At 39.4% G+C, this 20,007-nt stretch overlaps 1 protein-coding gene and 1 pseudogene across 10 annotated transcripts in view; both read left to right on the forward strand.

Moving 5' to 3' along the window:
* The window catches only part of LOC101446355 (rho-associated protein kinase 2-like), a 342,498-nt pseudogene that overhangs the window by 68,792 nt on the left and 253,699 nt on the right, over nucleotides 1–20,007 (forward strand).
* The window catches only part of LOC101444258 (zinc finger protein 596-like), a 94,672-nt gene continuing 77,183 nt past the window's right edge, over nucleotides 2,519–20,007 (forward strand). For 5 of the 10 annotated variants that reach the window (XR_011646455.1, XM_071209709.1, XM_071209708.1 and 2 more), the window contains exons 1-3: nucleotides 2,519–2,630; nucleotides 15,804–15,889; nucleotides 17,978–18,104. Coding sequence is in view for 8 of the 10 variants with exons in the window: in XM_071209709.1 (XP_071065810.1) it covers nucleotides 15,857–15,889; nucleotides 17,978–18,104 (160 nt within the window). In the remaining 2 variants the exon portion in view is untranslated. Of the gene's footprint in view, nucleotides 2,631–8,842; nucleotides 9,017–15,803; nucleotides 15,890–17,977; nucleotides 18,105–20,007 lie in introns of all 10 variants that reach the window. The other 5 variants (XM_071209706.1, XM_071209710.1, XM_071209711.1 and 2 more) reach the window with 5 other exon arrangements.

Consider the following 20,007-nt stretch of genomic DNA (forward strand, 5'->3'; position numbering starts at 1 on the left):
AAGAAACCAAGGAAGTCTTTAATAAATTGAAGAACATTCCATGTTCATGTGTTGGAAGACTAAATATCACTAAGAGGTCAATTTTACACCAACTGCACTATAGATTTATGGCAATGTTAACACAAGTTCAAAAGCCTTTTTTGTAAAATTGGAAAAGCCAAGTATCAAATTTATCTGGAAGGATATGGGACCCTGAATAGCCAAAACTATCTTAAATTGGAAGAATGAAGTTGAAGGACTCTCACTTTCTGACTCTAAAGCATATTATTTACCTAAAGTGGTAAAAAACAGCATGTACTGGTATAAAGATAGATTGATGGGATCAAATCAAAAGTTCCAAAATAGACCCTCATATCTGTGGTCAAGTGATTTTTGACAAGGCTGTGAAACAAACCCAACTGAATCAGAACAGCCTATTCAACAAATGGAGCTGGGAAAATGGATACTCGTACCTCAAAGAAAGGAAAGGATCCCTATCTCACACCTAATACAAAAATAAACTCAAAATAGGTCAAGGACCTAAATGCAAAATTAGAACCATAAAACTCCTAGAAGAAAATGTAGGGAAACAACTTTTAGATCTTGTGTTAAGTGGTGGTTTCTTGGCCCTTAAACCCAAAACACAAGCAATGAAATAAAAAATAAATTAAAAGGACTTATGACTTCCTCGAAATTAAACATTTTTGTGTTTCAAACAATTTTCAAGAAGGTTAAAAGGCAGCATTTTCAATGGGAGAAAAACCAACAAGGTTTTTATTTCCATGTTTTATAAATAGATCGCAGAAGTCAATGACCAAAAAACAACCAAATTTTAAAATGGGCAAAAGAATTGAATAGACATTTTTTTCCAAAGAGAAAATACAGATGGCCAAGAGAGCATATGAAAAGATGTTCAGCATCACTAGCTATTAGGGAAATGATCAAAACTGCAATGTGATAATGTTTCAAGCCATACAGAATGGCCATTATTAAAAGGATAGAGAATTAGAAGTGTTTGAGAGGATGTGGAGAAATAGGAACAATCCTTCACTATTGATGGGAATGTAAATGGTTTTGCCTCTGTGGACGATGATTTGGTGGTCCCTCAGGAAGCTAAATATAGAACTACTCTATGATCCAGCAATCCTACAACTAGGAATATACACAGAAGGACTGAAAGAAAGAATGCTAAGAGATATTTGCACATCCATGTTCATAGTTGCATTACTCACAATTGCTGAAAGATGGAAACAACTTAAATGCCCATCAATCAATGAATGGATAAACAAAATGTGGCATAAACTTGCAAGACAATACTCTTCACATGTAAGAAGAAATGAAATCAGGATGCATGTGACAACAAGGATTAACCTTGAGGATACTATGTTGAGTGAAAGAAGGCAGAAACAAAAGGATGAATATTGTATGTTCTCACCGATATGGACTAACTACTATTAGTAAGCTTATGTAATTACACTATAGAGTACAGGTTGGTAGGAGATAAAATGTTGGCTAAGAAGGGGGAGGTATATGGAATGTACGTAAAATGTTTAATAAAGTCAGTTTTAAATATGTTGCAATTTGGAGAGAGTTGAAAATAGCACATTATAATGGCTATTGCATACACTGCTTATTTATAACTTGTGATTGTAGTTGAAAGATGTAGTCTAGGAAGGTTAATGTTAATTGAAAGACAGCTGTAGGATAGTCTACATAGTGATTTTGGTGGTAGATGAAGATTCTGTTCAATAATATAAATGCGAGAATATTCTTCAACTACAAGACATTAAAATGTAGTTGATAAATAAGAAAAATACAACTAATATAGACTATAATTACCAACTATATTGTAATATTTTTGTAGGAAAGGCAAAGGAGGTACTATATCAATGCTAAAGGTAAAAAAAAAAGAGTTTGGTTTTATGAGAGGTGAATATGATTAAACATTTTTTTCTTCATTTCCTTCATTAAGGAGGAGATGTAGGTCATGTCATTTAACCAATCTCTGCTCATTTATGTATCTTTCTGAACACTGGAGAAATAATTGAGTTTGCTTTTAGGATTAGATATAATAAATGTGTCCGGACAGAAATTTTTAGATTAATGCTTTCATAATTTGTCAAGCCACCTTTTGTATATTATTTTATTTTTTGAAGTAGAGATAAAGTTAGAAAAAAATCAATGAGGGAGTAGATGTAGCTCAAGTGGTTAATTTCCGGCTTCTCATGTAGAAGGCCCTGGATTCAATCCTTGGTCCTTCTGAAAACAAAATAAAAAAGTGAAATAAACCAACTCTCATTGGAGAGTGGACTTAGCTCACTGGGTGAGTTCTTTTTTTTTTTTTTTTTTGTCTTTATTTTTTTTAATGTTACATTAAAAAAAATATGAGGTCCCCATACCCCCACCTCCTCACCCCTTTCCGCCCATAACAACAACCTCCTCCATCATCATGGGACATTCTTGCTTCCCACGTAAGAGGTCCCGAATTCAATCTCCGGTACTCTTGAAAAAACAACGGTAGTGGCGGGGTGACGACATCAACCAGCGACGGAAGCGATACCCGGGAAACACCTCCGCAGAGACTCTGGAGGTTGGTAGAGGCTGGAGAGGGGCTGCACAAACGCCGAATTGAAGAAAGAGAAAAGTATCAGGTAGGAAACTTCTACCCGGGACCTCCTGGTGCTCTTCGCTTCCCTCTCAGCGGGGCCCTGCGAAGCTTCTGGGCTCTGCAGCAAGCAGCCTGGACCCCTCTCACCCGGGAAAGAGGTTTTCAAGGAACTAACAGCAGTGAGTTGGGGCCCCGTGCGTATCCAGGCACAGAGACCCAGTGCTGAAAACCATTTGCTGCGGGGTGCTGGAAGCAAAAGGGCCCCCATTTGGGCGGGGGTAGGGAATAAAATCTCAGCAGACTGGCTGTGGCTGAGCGGCGCAGTCACCACATCCAGTTTCTGCCGGTTGAATTCCCTAAATGCGGACTGGACCTTTCCGAGGGTCCCGCCTTTCTGCAATGACTCTCCGAGGCAGGTTAACCTAGCAGGGAAGAAACTTTAGGCAGAAAAGCCTCACAGAGAAAAACGGAGAGGGAGGATTAAACTGGACTCCTGCTGGACTGGAGAGTTCCAGAAATGAAAAGTGTAAGGAAAGTGGGGCACTGAGTGAGGAAGAGTCAACAAATCTTAGGAGCAGGGGACAAAATTCTATACAGAAACAAAGAGAACAGATCAAGATTCCTGAAGAAGGAAGAGGGGAAAAACTGGCAAGTCATGGCAGGCTGTTAACGTTTCTTGTACTAGGGAAAGGAGGGCTTTAAGAGATAGGAATTAAGTTAAGCTTCAGTTTGCTGATGTAGGGCTTAGCTTAAAGGTATCCATCTAGGGTCTACTTAATTTATTTAACTTACCCCAGTTTGATCTGTCAGCCATTGAGAGTTGTGATAAAAATTGAAGGTGTTGAACCCATTTTCATTTACTGCCTAAGGCCTTGGGGTAAATTTGCTAGTTGTTTTCATGTTGGCCTCATAGATGATCATGATGTCAGTTTTAAAATCATAATTTTTAGGTCATCCCAGACATAAAGAAATAATTTGCTGGGTCACAAGTGGTTGGTGACACACATTCAAATCTTTGGGACAGACAGTCCACCAGGGAGATTATAATGAATATTATGAGTGATAAAATGTCCAAATGCCCACCTCGTAGTATATGCCTAAACCCAGTTCCCATGTTTTGACCCAAATGAAATCAAAGTGATCAAAAGAAAGGACTTACCTGTTTAAATCATGTAGTGCATTTAATTATTTCATTTAATTTTACCTTAACTTCCACAGAAGTGTGTACCCAAATACAACAGGTGGTGTTGGCAATGACAAAAATGCCTCCTTGTTCAGCTAATAAGTAACAAGCTAAGCTAATAAATCTAATGAGTTGTTTTGCAGCTGTAGCTTTAGCAGTAGATTCAGTAATTTCTCCTATTGTGATTCTAATCCTGTTTTCTTTTGTGTTAGCCCCAAGCCAAGGTAGCAACAATCTGCCCAAAGACCCAAACCCAGAATCATTACCTCCCTGAGTAAATTCTCTTCCCTGAGACTGTAGCTTGAGGGGAGTAGTCCAGTGAGAAGTTTCAGATTTATTATAAATTCCTAAAGGACTGTGAGGTGACCAAATGCACATTGCCCAGGCATTTTATCAACTCTAATGGTAATTTACAACCCAGTCAAGTATCTGATAACATTTGCAAAACAAAAATATTGCCTGGGGAAATGGATATGGTTCAAGTGATTGTGCTCCCACCTACCATATAGGAGGTCCAGGGTTTGATTCTCAGGGCTGCCTGTTGAAAGGCAGGCTGGCCATAATGGTGAGCTGGCCTGAGTGGAGTGCTGAGAACTGGCCCATGCAGAGAGCTGGCACAGCAAGGTGATGCAACAGAAAGAGGCACAGAGGAGAGACAATAAGAGATGCAGCAGACCAAGGAGCTGAGGCTGCACAGGAGTTTGAGCACATCTCTCCTACTCTTGGAAGGCCCTAGGATCAATTCCCAGTGCCACCTAAATAGAAGACAAGGAGACATAGAAGAACACACGGAGAGCAGACTGTGAGTGCAAGGCAGTGGGGTGGGGAGAAATAAATAGATAAAATAAATCTTAGAAAAATTTTTAAAAAATTATTGCCTGGCAGAACAATGTAAATATAGTCAGTGTGATGTTGTTTATAGATTTATTAGTAGGAATACTATCATTTGTCGTTAGTATCCAAGGGTCTGTCTTATTGAGACTATAAATGAAAAGCTTACTGAAAATTATTTGTATTGTGAATATTTTGCAGATCCAGTAACCTAAACCTGAAAGTAGACATGCATTGTTAATGTAACTTGTAGTTTGTGGAGGTATGTAGACTATTATGGCAAGTTTTCCAAACTCTTCTATGATATCTTTATAATTCTCTCAATCAGTTGTGTCTGTTGTGTGGTTTACACTGAGCAAAAACAGGTTCTCTTTCCTTCCAATAAACTTTAAAGACCAATTCCTGAGACACTGGGTTTCCAAGTGAGAAAGTTTATTTGCTAGGCAAGCAAAGAGATCATTGTTCTAGCAAGGACCCAAAAATCTGCCTCCTTGATTTTGAGGAGTTTGGGGTTTTTATGGTTTCAAACAGGGGAGGGGGAGTGGTTATAGTCACAATAGTAAATATACACAAGCCTAGTTTTCAAATAACCGTAAACAAAAGTAAGATCAGACTGTAGTATGTGTACATAAGGGTTTGCCTAATTTGAAATAACCATAAAGAAAGGTGAGGTTGACCTAGCCAGTTTTGGTAATTTCAGGTATTAGCTTTAGACTATTCTATAATATAGTGAAAAAATAAGGGAAAAGAACATCTGTATAATGATTCAGTAATCATAAACTTAAGCTAATTCTTAATTCTTGGTTACAAGGTTCCAGGTCCAAGAAATTTTAAAGCAGAATAAAGAAGACTTGGGTCTAGTATTCATATGTGATATGAAACAAATGGTGCAGTTTGATCTGAAGAGAGTGAACCATTTGGAATAAAAAAGAAATTTGTTATGGGTAGAACTGTGGGGTCCCTTGTAATGTACATATATCAGAGTTCATGGTGACAATTCAAACAGTCTGTAAGGTTACATTCCTCTGAAAAGTCCTTGTAGAAACAGACAATGACATTGTCTTTCTAAGCCAGTACAAGGGCAAAGCATAATGAAATATAAAGATTTGATGCATTATGAATATTAGTAAGGTAGCATCTATGCTAGGATTTTATCTGTCACCTTGGGAATAGTAGTCTGCTTTGTGACATTGCCTACTTCCCTTCCTGACTAGTTGGATTTTTAACTCTGTATAATTAGTCCAGGAGTCTGATAGAACATTTTTTTGTTTAGTAATGTGGACCCATGGCTCAATACCCTGTAGTTAATTTGCATTACCAGAAGTTAGGAGTACTTGGCAGGGTTCCTTTTAGTCAGGATCTGTATTTGTATGTGTGGTTTCCAGTAGGTCCATTATCCTGGTGTCATATTATGATTAATGGAGTGTCTGTCATGTGAGACAGGAAAAGTGTCCTTTACTTGTTGAAGGTAATCTTTGGCATAATGCATTAAGAATTTGCAAATTGGGTCATGTCATTGTGTGACAGTGTTCTCAATTTATTCCCAGAGACAGGTCTGCCAGGAAAAATTTCATGTGGGGAGAATTTGAATTTCCTAAAATAAATGCTATGAATAAACAGAAGGCCTAAGGTAAAATTTTGGGCCTGTAAAGGTTAGGTTCTTCTGTTAATTTAGATAGCACTAATTTAAGTTTATAATTATACCTGTTTTACCAGTGTCTGTTTTTGCATGAAAATATGCAAGTACATTTTTAAAATATTCATGGTCAGTCCTTTTTGTGTAAGACTTTATCTTAATGATAGCAGCAGTAGATGGGAATAAAATGGCAGAAAGGAGATAATTCACTTGTCAACAATTTTCAACTAGCATGCCAGATATGAGGAACCCTCTTTGCTTCCAGAAAATGTTGAAAATCACTGTAGATCAGGGGCTCTAAACCAGGGTCTGTGGAGATTTCAGGGGCAGGTTTTCAGGGGGTCTTTGAGTTTGAATTGAAAATTTTAATTTAAAGACATGGCAATGTTGAGTGTCATAAAATTATCTGCTACTACATTCTGAGTAGGGGTCCATGGTGTTCACCTGACTGGCAAAGGGATCCTTGGAACAAAAATGGTTAAGAACCCCTGTTATAACTGGTAACTGAATTTCCTTCTGATGGAAGGCAGGGTTGGATAAGAGTACAGAGTTCATCCTTTTTGGTGGAAGAAAATTGTAGACGGCTGTCTTATTGAGTCAGTATGTGGTTGATAGTAAAGTATACACACGCTAGAACAATAAAAATTTTCCTTGTTTCTTTAGCACAAGTATTTCTACTTATATAGTCATGTGGGTGACTCAAAATATTGGTAGATTTCCATTCCTCTTAGATATACAGATTAGTAAGAAACTTTTTGCTATAGGTGCTTTAGAGTACTTGCCCAGGACAAGCAAAATCCATAAAATTGTGACATATCTTTGAAAAAGCAGAAAGTTTTTTTTTCTTTATTTTTGTAATGTTACATTCAAAAAGTATAAGGTCCCCATTTCCACCCACCCCCCTCACCCCACTCCTCCCCCCATAACAACATCCTCCTCCATCATCATGAGACATTCATTTCATTTGGTAAATACATCTCTGAGTACTGCTGCAACTCATGGTCAATGGTCCACATCATAGCCCACACTATGCCACAGTCTACCCAGTGGGCCATGTGAGGACATACTATGTCTGGTAACTGTCCCTGCAGCACTACCCATGACTACTCTCAGTTCCCCAAAACGCCCCCACATCACATCTCTTCCTCCCACTGCCTACCCCCAGCAGCCACCATGGCCACTTTCTCCTCAGCAATGCCACATTTTCTTCGATTACTAATCACAATAGTTCATGAATAGAATATCAGTAAATCCAATCTAATCAATACTCTATTCCTCCATCCTGTGGACCTTAGAATGGTTGTGTCCACTCCACATCTATATCAAGAGGGGGCTTAGATTCCACATGGATGCTGGATGCAATTCTCCTGCTTTCAGTTGTAAGCACTCTTGGCTCCCTTGTGTGATGGTTGACCTTCAACTCCATATCAGCTGAGTGTGGTAAGTCCAATAAACCAGAGTGTAGGAGTTGCAAGTCTGTTGAAGCTCAGGGCCTGGCTATGACATGGTCAGTCCAGAGATTCAGGTCCCCTGGGTATACATTAAACCCCAGCACCAACTACAGTTCCAGTGAAAGTAACAGGAGACACTTGTGGACAAAGATCACATCTGAGTCCAGCTTCATTACACAGAAACACAAACTCCAAAGTAAGGCTAACTGACATGGCACTGAGCTCCATCTGCCATGATCATAGAACCTGTGGGTCTCTGTAGCCCTCAGAAGAACCAATACCTGGGGTTGTATCTACTTTATCTGTCTCTGGGACTCTGCTGAGGTGTGCATAAGGGCAACCCCTCTGATAACCTCCCAGCTCTTTTTGGAGACTCAGCCATATAAACTTATTATCCTTTCCATTCCCCCCTTTTATTCAGGTGAAAAAGCATTTTTAACTCCTGGTATTATATGTAGACTGAGATATTCTGCTGGTCCGAGTTGACCCTTTTATTCAAGGTCATTTTCTAATTACATCATCAGCTGGTACTTGGTAGTAATCCTTTGGCACCAGGGAGGCTTATCCCTGGGAGTCATGTCCCATGTTGGGGGGAGGCAACACATTTACATGCTGAGTTTGGTTTTGAGACTGTCCACATTTGAGCAACACGGAGGCTCTCAGGAGGCAACTCTTAGGCACCCTGCAGCTCTAGGCCTTGTTCTTATTTCAGGTGCACAGGCTCACAAGCATAGTCATTAGTATCAAGGGCTCATTCTTGGACCTTCATTCTTTTTTGGTCTTTGCCGTTGCACTTGGGGGATTGTTGCTATTCCTTTAGGGACTGTGATAGAGCTCCCCTGGCTAGGAACTCAGCACTCCCTCCGTTGTTGTTTTTAATTGTTTCCACTATGAAAATATCCAAACAATTTATGTACCCTGGATATATACCCTGTAGAACTCCCTGGCAAGCATGTGTCCCCTGTCAGTGTATTGGGCTTCACTTTTCTAGAAGTTTTGGCTCACAGAGAGTTTCAACAATGGCAGGGAAAGGATACTAGTATGAGAAAGGTTGTTTTTGAGAGTTTTAGAAGAAGTGAATGACACAAGGTTTGTCGAGTAGATTTATCTTAACTAACATCTGTGTTAATCTAATTGTGTCGTTTGGATTATAGGATTTATGCTGTTACAACTACATTGAAAGAGAGTTTGCCATCAAAATCATGTTTTTCTAGAGACAAAGAAGCTCTGAACTCCACTTGGAATGAAAGGAGCCTCATTAATAATTGGGCTCCCTGCATTCTCAGTCCATTTGGATTCTCATGAATAAGGGAGAGAATTTTAACCAGGTGGGAGAGTCCTTATTTATTTTTTAAATGATTTACTTTTTAATCAGAATGTGTCATTTAATTTGCTGCAGGCTGTTGGATAAAGGCTGTCTGAGGTCAGGTAAAATTATTATGGATATATAATATTTCTGGATTTGTAATTATTTGCTCATTGCCAAAGGGAAACTCATTTAATATATTACCACTCAAGGAAGGGCTTTGTGCATTTAGACCAGGGGAGAGGTCAAAATAGGAACAAACAAATGAATAATTGTACAACAAAAAATGATATGAGTGATCCGAAGGAACAGTAGAATTTTAATATAGGTTATAGGAAGGGCAAAGGATACTTTTGGTTGGGGTTCAGTGAAGAGATCTCTGAGGAAATGACAAAACAAAGACTAAAAGAACATGAGGATGATGTGGGAAATTGTTTGAGGGGATTTGCACAGAAATGAAGGGTGATTATAATGTTCAGTCCTGAAATAATAGCTAATATGAATGTGTTTGAGTGTTCCTGAGAAATGAATTCTTATTCAATGCTTGGATACCTGGAGGAGTCCTAACTCAAAATTACTTAATTTGAAGGAAATATTTTGTTAAAGTGGCATATCTTGATTATATTCATCTTGATTGACATGTAGGTTAATCAGAGAGTTAACTCTAGAAAAAGAGAATTTATTTTAAATTTCTGGGCTCATGGTGGTAGTATTGTCTTGAGTTATGTTGGATTTTTTGCCTTTACCTATGTAAATAGAGGTGGACACTCTCAGTTTTGAGCCAAATTGGAGTAAATTAAAGTAATTGAATAGATATGTGATTGTCACGATAGTGGACAGAAGTGGGAGAGAAAGGAGGCTACATTACAATCCAGCCTTGAGATGTTCTAATAATACTGTTTGAGTATGGCCATGCAGAACGCAAGAAGGAGGAAAACACTCAGGGGACTGAGATGTCAGAGAAGTCTAGGAAAAAGAAAGTTCCCAGAAGGTCCAATTCTTTACTTCCAAGTTATAGACTGAAGCACACACATTGAATTTATTCATGAGGAGCTTATTGGAGATGGTAGCATGATTTACTTAAGAGGAAGCCTGTCATGTTACTAACTCATTGTTTAAGGTTGTGAGTAAAGTATAAACGTGCTCATGTAGATTGATTATGAAAGAAGGAAAAGGAGATCAGGCACAAGAGATGAAATAGGCACAGAGGGCATTTGGGTTCATAAAAGAAGAGAAACAATAAGGTTAAACGATGAGGTGATTGAGTGTGATAAGAGAGAACAGTTGCCGGTAATGACTTCTAAAAGAAACAGGAAATCCTGCAATTCAGTTGGACATGTTAGTAATGTGCTGTGTAACATGCAGTAATAAACATGACAGAAAATTAAAGTCACCTCCTATGTGGGCAGATATGGAAAATAGTAAGTTATCTGTTGACATATCAGGCAAATACAGTGACATCAGAAATGTTCTTGGAAAAAAACCTTGACCAAAAGGGGGAAAATGTAAAAGACAAATGAGTTTATATGGCCAAGAGACTTCAAAGTGGGTTGGGAGGTCATTCCAGAGGTTATGATTATGCATGTCTCAGCACGATCTCATTAACTGCCAAAGTAGATACTTTTCCAAATAGCAGGGCTCCTGAGGTCGATGAAGACATCCAGACACTATGGTCAGGTCACATAGGTCAGGAGTTTGGTGCCTTGCCAATGTGCACTATTTTGTAATTTATGCTCCCCAAAGTGTTAGAGTTGGACTCAGTTGTGTTTTCCCTACACATGGCTCTTCTGTCCTTTCTATTTGAACGTATAATTAGTATTAGAGTTGGTAGGTGTACACCCAAGAGACTTAAATCTTTGGTCTGTCCTGTTCCATCTGGGCCCTGAATCTCAATGGAGTTGCAACATTTACTCTCCAGTTCATTGATCTCACCCAGGACAAGTAACAAGGTGAGAATGGACAATTTCCATACCAAAGAACCAAGAAAGGCTACAACTGCAAGCAAGAAATTTCCACTCATCAGCCCTACTGGATCACAGCCCTCTCTTAATTTGAAGTGGAATGGACATCACCATCCCAGAATTCTCAGGATTGGGGAATGAACTATGGACTAAAATAGAATTACTGGTATTCTACTATAGACCTATTGTGATCCTAGCAGTGGAAGAAATTACATCATTGATGTGGAGACAGTGGCCACTGGAGGTTCTGAGGGATGGGGGAGGGAAAACAGGTGTCATATAGGGGCATTTTTGGAAATTGGGAATTGTCCTGAAAGACCTTGTAATGGCAGAACAAGTTATTACTTATCTTGCCATAACCTACAGAATTGTGTGGGAGAGAGTGTAAATAAACTACAATGTCAACTTTAATCCATGCTTATTGGCAATGCTACAAAATATGTTCCTCAATTGCAATGAATGTACCACATTAATGAAGGATTTTGTTAATGTGAAAAAATGTGGGATGTGTGGGGATTAGGGCATATGGGAATCACCTATATTTTTTATGTAACATTAATGTAATCTAAATATCTTTAAAAAAATAAGTGCAATATGGTGGCATTTTGGGGACATTGGAATTGTGCTAAATGATGTTGCAGTGACCGATACAGGTCATTACATATCTTGTGATAACTTACAAAAATGTGTGGGAAAGAATTTAAACTATAATGTAAATTATAATCCACACTTAGTAGCAATGCTCCAATATGTGTTCATCAGTTACAACAAATGTACCACCCTAATGAAGAATGCTGTTAATGTGAGAAAGTGTGGGAGGGAAGGGAGTGGAACATATGGGAATCTTCTGCATTTTTTTAAAAGATTTATTTTTTATTTTATTTCTCTCCCATTCCCTCACCCCGAGTTGTCTGCTCTCTGTGTCCATTCACTGTGTGTTCTTCTGTGTGTGCTTGTATTCTTCTCAGCAGCACTGGGAATCTGTGTTTCTTTCTGTTGCATCATCTTGCTGTGTCAGCTCCCTGTGTGTGCGGTGCCACTCCTGGGCAGGCTGCACTTTTTTTCATGTGGCATGGCTCTCCTTACAGGACACACTCCTTGTGCATGGGGCTCCCCTTCACAGGGGATGCCCCTGCATTGCATGGCTCTCCTTGTGCATAGCAGCACTGTTCATGGGCCAGCTCACCACATGGGTCAGGAGACCCTGGGTTTGAACCCTTGACCTCCCATGTGGTAGGTGGACACTCTATCAGCTGAGCCAAATCTCCTTCTCCTACATTTTTTATGTAACATTTATATGATCTGTTTTTTTTTAATTAAAAATTTAAAAATTAAAAAAAAATATTCTCATGAAACATATGCTGAAATATGCATGCTTGGAATACATCTGGCAGTAAATACTACATAAGTTGGGAGGTAATGTTTGGGAAGTAGATTTGAAGCAGGCAAGTTAGGGAATCAATAGATGGATCTGGAAACTGGAAGAAAAACCACCACCCTTGCACATGTGGAAATTGGTACTCCCAAGATGGCTGCTGCTGGAGAAACTTGGCAAGAATCCCATTCTAAATGAGATTTCCTCTGGAAGCTAGGAGAAGCCCTGGATGTTCTCCAGGGCCCTTATCATAGGTCCCTCCTGGGGCATCGATTGGTGGGGGAGCCAATTAAAACAGCAAACAGCTGGGACTACCTCCTGTCATTAGCAAAGGGTGTTATAATTAATGGTTCTAAAAGCAAATGCAAAGGCCAACTGACCCTTTCTTGCCTTTTGACCCCTGTTCTTGCCTTCTGCCCCCTGTTCTGGCCTTTTTCACCTCTCAGCTCGATCAGTACACAAGTAAACCTGGGGATTTATGATCTGTAATCTGGAATTGTAGTCTGTCAACCTTTTTATCACTCTTCAGCCCCTTCCTCTTTACTTGGGCCCCATGATTTGTTATTTTCTCCCATTTTTCTTCTGATCATTCCCTAATAAGTTACTGGCCTAACTAAGCCAGCTTGCTCTTGAAATTAATTTCTTACAGCTTAGCCAAGAACATAGAGAAAATCTGACAACAGGTTCAATGAAAAGGAGATTTCCTTGAACAGGTTTGCTGTTCATGGGTGTAAGTAACAAACTCTATGAAGAGGAAGTTTTGACAACAGGGTGAGGATCTGAATATTGAAATGAGAGGTGACTTTCCATGTAATAACTAGGTGTGATATGTAACCCTTAAGATATTTGAAATTGGGATACATGAAGAAAAAATTCAAACTCAATCTGTGTTTTTCAGTGGCCATATAAATTTGTCATTTTACTTCACCTCTGAGCCTTAATGTAGGACATTTGCTAAATGAGTAAACTAGACTTTATCAGTCTGAGTTACTGAGAAGATTAAATTTAAAAAATACATATAATTCTCTAAATATGTTGAATATAATCATTTTCTTCCTGGAATTGAGGTACAAATGATTAAGCTGATCTTGGGTCTGATCAACCTCATAATAATATATATATTCTTTTTTTCTTTTTTCTTTTATTTCAATAATACATATTCTTAAGCTTCTTAGTTGATTTCCAAATATGTTTGGGTGGGATGTAGAACTCAGTGTTGAGTGGGCTGCATTGTACATATAGAATAAAAATGTTTTAGGACAAATGTATCCAGGAGGTCAGGTTCATGGTAGAGCAGGAAGGGGGAATCCAGAAATCAGAAATGCATGTGAGAGAGTTGTTGGAAACTGAGGCACAGTGGCCTCACAAGGAGAAACATGCTGTCTCCATGGCTACGCTTGCAACCTAAGGAATGTGGTAATTAAGAGTTCCCAGCAAATGGGATGAATCTGTTAAAGGCTGAAAGAAAAGATGAGCACATACTTTTTGTAGTGAATAGAACACCTTAGACTTTGTTCCTTGAGATAAGAATTTTTTAAAATTCCTTAGACTATGGGTAATGCTGATAGTTAATGCACGTTGCTGCTTGTTGTCACGTAGGGTACATGTTCCTGCTTGTTTTTACACAGGCTACATGTTCCTGCTAGTTGTCACGTAGACTGGGGTATATAGAGAGCCCCTCATAAACAATAAAGTTGTCTGATGAATCTCTACTCGCAGACCCCCTGATCCCAGCTCTCTCGTTCTTTTTTCTTTCTTTCTCTTTCTTTCACTCTCTTTTTCTCTTTCTTACATTCCCAAACTGAGAGCCAGTGCTATTGCGAAAAACCAGTAATATTTATAACAGATTCCAGTATGCTTCCTCTTATGGTGAGTACCCAATTACAGGTGTGATTTTGGTTGGGGATACCTATGTTTTGGAATCAGAAATGAATTAAAAGTCTCCAGTGAACCAGAGAGCAGGTGTTACAACTCTGCTGAGGCAGAGCCCAGCTTGCACATGGACAGTCCAGAAATTCAAGTCTTCCTGAGCATACACCAATCCCAGCACCTACCACAGGTTCATTAATGACAGAAGAGGCATGTGTAGAGAGGTCACATCTGAGCCCAACTCTGTCACATTCAGGAGCACAAGTTCCAAAGCAGAACCCACTGACAAGGCAATCAACACCATCTGTCATGACCGTAGGGCCTCGGTGTCTCTGTAGCTCTCAGGAGCACCACTATTTGGGGTTGTATCTACTTTGGCTTTCTCTGAGATTCTGCTGAGATGTGCATAAATGTGATCCCTCTGATGAACCTTCTGACTCATTCCAAAGTCCCTTAACCATATAAACTCATTTGTCTGTACCATTTCCCTGTTTTAATCTAGGTCTTTTTCCAGTTGCATCACCAGCTGGTATTTGGTAGTAATCCCTTGGCACCAGGGAGATCCATCCCTGGGAGTCATGTCCCATGCTGGGGGAAGAAAATGCATTTACATGCTGAGTTTGACCTCAGCAGAGTTGTAACACCTGCTCTCAGGTTCATTGGACTTACCCAGGTCAGCTAACAGGGAAGTGAGAATTGTTAACCAGCACACCAGGGAACTGAGAGTGTCTACAACTGCAGGTAGGAATCCTATACAACAGCCATGTAGGAACTAACCACCCTCTTGATTTAGAGGTGGAGTGGACATCTCCATCCCAGAGTCCTCAGAATGAATGAATAAAATATGGATTAAAGTGCACTTACTGGTATTCTGCTATAGAATTGTGACTCTAGCAATGGAAGAAACTGTATCATTGATGTTGAGACAGTGACTGTGGTAGTTGCCAAGGGCAGGGAGAGGAAAGAAGAGGTATGATAAGAGGGTATTTTCTGGACTTGGAATTGTCCTGAATGATATTGCAAGGACAGATGCAGGACATTATATATCCTGCCATAACTCACTGAATGGACTGGGAGAGAGTGTAAACTACAATTAAACAATAACCCATGCTGTGTAGCAGTGTTCCAAAATATATTCATCAAATGCAGTGGATGTGTCACACCAATGAAAGAGTTTGTTGATGTCAGAGGAGTGGGGGTGGTAGGGAATGGGAGTATTTGGGAAACTCATTTTTTACTGTAACATTTTATGTGATCTAAGTATCTTTTAAAAAAGCTGTTACAAACAAGGAGTAAAACTGGCATTGTATTTTTTAAAAAGTCTCTGAACATCATGGGCTAATTAATAAATGCAATTCATGGATTTTTATCTTCTTATCTATAATGTGAAGATAATCATATCTTTATTAGCCAGAAAAGATAAGATCTCCAACATCTTGACCCTGAGAAAGGAGAGTCCTTTCTTATTTCCCTTGAGCATACCTTATGTTCTGTTTTGTTTGGGCAGGGGATACCCCTAGGTGAAAGTTTTGGCATTCAAGCTGGGGGAGCCTAGAAAATTGTGGTCAAGATTTGAATCCTAAGATTTCTTTCTCCATTCTCAGCTTTGCCGTCCTTCTGCTTATCTGGTTGTGAGGAAAAATCCAGAGGAAGATAGATGCCAGCTAAGGTTTTGGCAATGCAATCCCATGTGAGTAGATAATTCTTTGCACTTCTGTTGCCAGCAGATGGGAAGATTTCTCCTATTGGTGTGACTATTCCAAGTGTATTCAGGAGTTATTCAAGGATCTTAGCTTAAGTTTACATAGGACTCTTTATTAATTATGGTAAGTTAGGTGCAGATCAATGAGTAATCTTCCAAGGTAATTACAAGAGTTGGCTAAAGCTACCATTAAAGCTGTGTATTCTCTGAGAAGATTTTAGAAGGTTTCTTTTTCTCACCCATCCCATGGCCTCATTGAATAATGAAATCACGGATCATATTAGTGCCTGAGATTGGCCTGGCCATATGATGAATACTGGTGACAGAAGTGAGTAAGAAGAGATGTTTACAGTCAGAAAGGATGCTGAGTTTTCAGCTGTGCATGCAGTCAGCCCAACATTACAGGTACTGGGGTGTAGGGGTAGATATATTTGTCAGAAGTGCATGAGAAGAAGTTTTGTACATTAAATGAAATTAGGAATAATGTATTTGTTTCCTCCCAATTTTAATTTTCTTAAAGTTTTGATGGAATATATTTTACATTTTGAAATACTTTTTAAAAAGAGTTTAGAAATATGTTCATTAACTCCTCCTCATTGTTTACACTCATTGTCTACTCCCTGTGTCTTTTCATTGTGTGCTCCTCTTCTATTTAAAAGAAACCAGGAACTGAACCCAGGACCTCCCATGTTGGAGGGAGACAACCAATGACTTGAGCCACCCCTTCTCCTGCTGGCTGTATCTCTCACTGTGTTTCCTATTTGTGTCTCTTCATTGCATCATCTTGTTGCATCAGGTTGCCATGTCAGGCCATCATACCATTGTCTCTTCATTGCATCATCTTGTGCCAGCACATGATGCCAGCCCTTAATGACAGCTTGCTGTCTTGCTCATTTTCTTTAGGGGTACACCAGGAACCAAACACAGAACCTCCCATGTGGGAGGCAGGAACCCAAGTATTTGAGCCACATACACTTTCCTTGAAATAATTTTTAAAAAACTGCAATTCTCCTTACCACTCTTGCTCAGATTTCCCCACTTCAATTTTCTAAATCAAATTTATTCAAATTTTATAAGTGGATGCTACGTATAGGAATTATTTTTTCCTTCATTTTGTCTGTGGTTTCAGAAGCTGTATAATAGGTAGAATAAAATTTATGTCTAAGTGAAAAGTTTTAAGGATTAATAAAGGCCAGAGGCAACGAACAGGATTGTTTTAATGTTTCACAGATATATGAGATGAAGATAAAAGTGAAACAGTGAAACTGGTCTTTGTACACTCCAGAAAAAGTTGAGATTGGGTGGTCTCCTACCACAGGAATGGTCAGTCTAAGGCCATGTATCAGTATAACTCTCTCAGGAGTCCCTGGCTTGTGACACTGAACCATCTGTATTTATGCATTACAATGAATACCTGAGCTATGTAGCACTAAGGAAAGCAGGACTTACTGATTTGAATCCTATTCAGTTTTGCAGAATTCTGATTATGTTTTCAAGGGTTCCCTGCCATTTTAATGAATAATAGACCTGTGAATTGAATTTAGATAGAAAGCACTTGATACATGAACTTACATTTGCCAAAATGCACAACATATTCTCAAATGATTTTATAAATGAGAGGAAAGTGAGCTCATCTATATAGGGGAGTAACCTAAACATACCCATTTTTCAAAATGATATGTATATAATGGATATTGCTTGCCTTATATCTGTACATTTACTTAAAATTTGCTAAAACAAATATTGATTGATTAATGCTCAAAGAAAACAATAATTAGCAGAAAGAGGCATAATTACAAATTTAGTGGGATATTTCCAGGTGTATGTCACACCCTATGTCATTTGATTTTCTTTTACAATGGGGTATTGTGGGTTCAGAGTGTGTATGTTTCTGAGAGTGCATCTGAGAGGCAGATGAAAGTTCAGCATTGATAATGATGTTACTGGAACCCCAACACCTTTCGAGTATTATATACACAGTTTCTGCTTCTTTAGTGCTGTTATTTTCTACATCTCACTCAAGACATTGGTAAGGATAGCCCTGTGTGAACACAAATTTCTGTGATTTTTTTAAAGGCGTTAGTGACCTTCAAGGATGTGACTGTAGACTTCACCCAGGAAGAGTGGAACCTGTTAGACACAACCCAAAGAAAGCTGTTCAGAGAAGTGATGCTGGAGAATATCAGTAACCTGGTCTCAGTAGGTGAGACTCTCAAACTTTATGTACCACCTATACCTAGCTTTTTTCTGTCTAACATCTATCTAATCTACCTATATATTCATCATAAATCATCTTTCATTTTTTAGTTCAGGTATCTATATCAGCTTCTCCAAATTGTATAATCTTTCTTACATTATATTTTTATATTTTATAATTTTAATATTTATATTGTGCAAACAATCCCTAAATGAATTTGTTTCTTCATTTTTTTATTTACATGGAGTTCAACCCAATAGAATTTAATCTTCATGACCACAATTTTTTTTGTCTTTCTTTTTTTAATATTACATTAAAAAAATATGAGGTCCCCATATCCCTCCTACCCCCCTCACCCCACTCCTCCCCCCATAACGATCTCCTCCATCATGAGACATTCATTGCATTTGGTGAGTACATCTCTGAGCACCACTGCACCTCATGGTCAGTGGTCCACATCATAGCCCACACTCTCCCACATTCCACCCAGTGGGCCATAGGAGGATATACAATGTCCGGTAACTGTCCCTGCAGCACTACCCAGGACAACTCCAGTCCTGAAAATGCACCCTTATCTCATCTCTTCCTCACACTCCCTACCCCAGCAGCCACCATGGTCACTTTCTCCCCACCAATGCCACATTTTCTTCGATTACTAATCACAGTAGTTCATGAATAGAATATCAGTAAGTCCACTCTAATCCATACTCTATTTCTCCATTCTTTGGATGTTGGAATGGTTGTGTCCACTCCATATCTCTATCAAGAGGGGGCTTAGATTCCACATGGATGCTGGATGCAATCCTCCTGCTTTCAGTTGTAGGCACTCTTGGCTCCCAGGTGTAGTGGTTGACCTTCTTCACCTCCATGTTAGCTGAGTGGGGTAAGTCCAGTAAACCAGACTGTAGGAGCTGAACTCTGTTGAGGCCCAGGGCCTGGCTATCACATGGTCAGTCCAGAGATTCAGGTCCCCTGGTATACATTAAACCCCAGCACCAACTACAGTTCCGGTAAAAGTAACAGGAGAGGCATGTGAACAAAGATCACATCTGAGTCCAGCTCCATCACACAGAAACACAAACTCCAAAGAAGGGCCAACTGACATGGCACTGAACTCCATCTGCCATGACCATTGAACTTGTGGGTCTCTGTAGCACTCCGAAGAACCAATACCTGGAGTTGTATCTACTTTATCTGTCTCTGGGACTCTGCTGAGGTGTGCATAAGGGCAAACCCTCTGATAACCTTTGGGCTCTTTTTGGAGACTCATAGCCATATAAACTCATTTGTCCTTTCCATTTCTCCCTTGATTCAGGTCAAAAAGCAATTTTAACTCCTGGTATTATATGTAAATTGAGATATTCTGCTGGTCTGAGTTGACCCTTTATTCAAGGTCATTTTCTAGTTACATCATCAGCTGGTACTTAATAGTAATCCCTCTGTGCCAGGGAGGCTCATCCCCCGGAGTCATGTCCCACACTGGGGGGAAGGCAACGCATTTACATGCTGAGTTTGGCTTGGAGACTGGCCACATTTGAGTAACACAGAGGCTCTCAGAAGGCAACTGTTAGGCACCCTGCAGCTCTAGGCCTTGTTCTTATTTCAGGTGCTCAGGCTCACAAGCGTAGTCATTAGTATCAAGGGCTTATTGTTGGACCTTCATTCTTTTTTGGTCTTTGCTGTTGCACTTGGGAGATTGTTGGTGTTCCTTTAGGGACTGTGATAGAACTCCTCTGGCTAGAAACTCAACACTCCCACAGTTGTTTTTAATTGTATCCACTATGAAAATATCCAAACATTTTTATGTACCCTGGATATATGCCCTGTAAAACTCCTTGCCACCCATGTGTCCCCTATCAATAACATTCCACACCAGTATTCCTCCCCTGCCATTGTTGAACCTCTCTGT

Source organism: Dasypus novemcinctus, chromosome 19, assembly GCF_030445035.2.
Source record: "Dasypus novemcinctus isolate mDasNov1 chromosome 19, mDasNov1.1.hap2, whole genome shotgun sequence".
Classification (NCBI taxonomy): domain Eukaryota; kingdom Metazoa; phylum Chordata; class Mammalia; order Cingulata; family Dasypodidae; genus Dasypus; species Dasypus novemcinctus.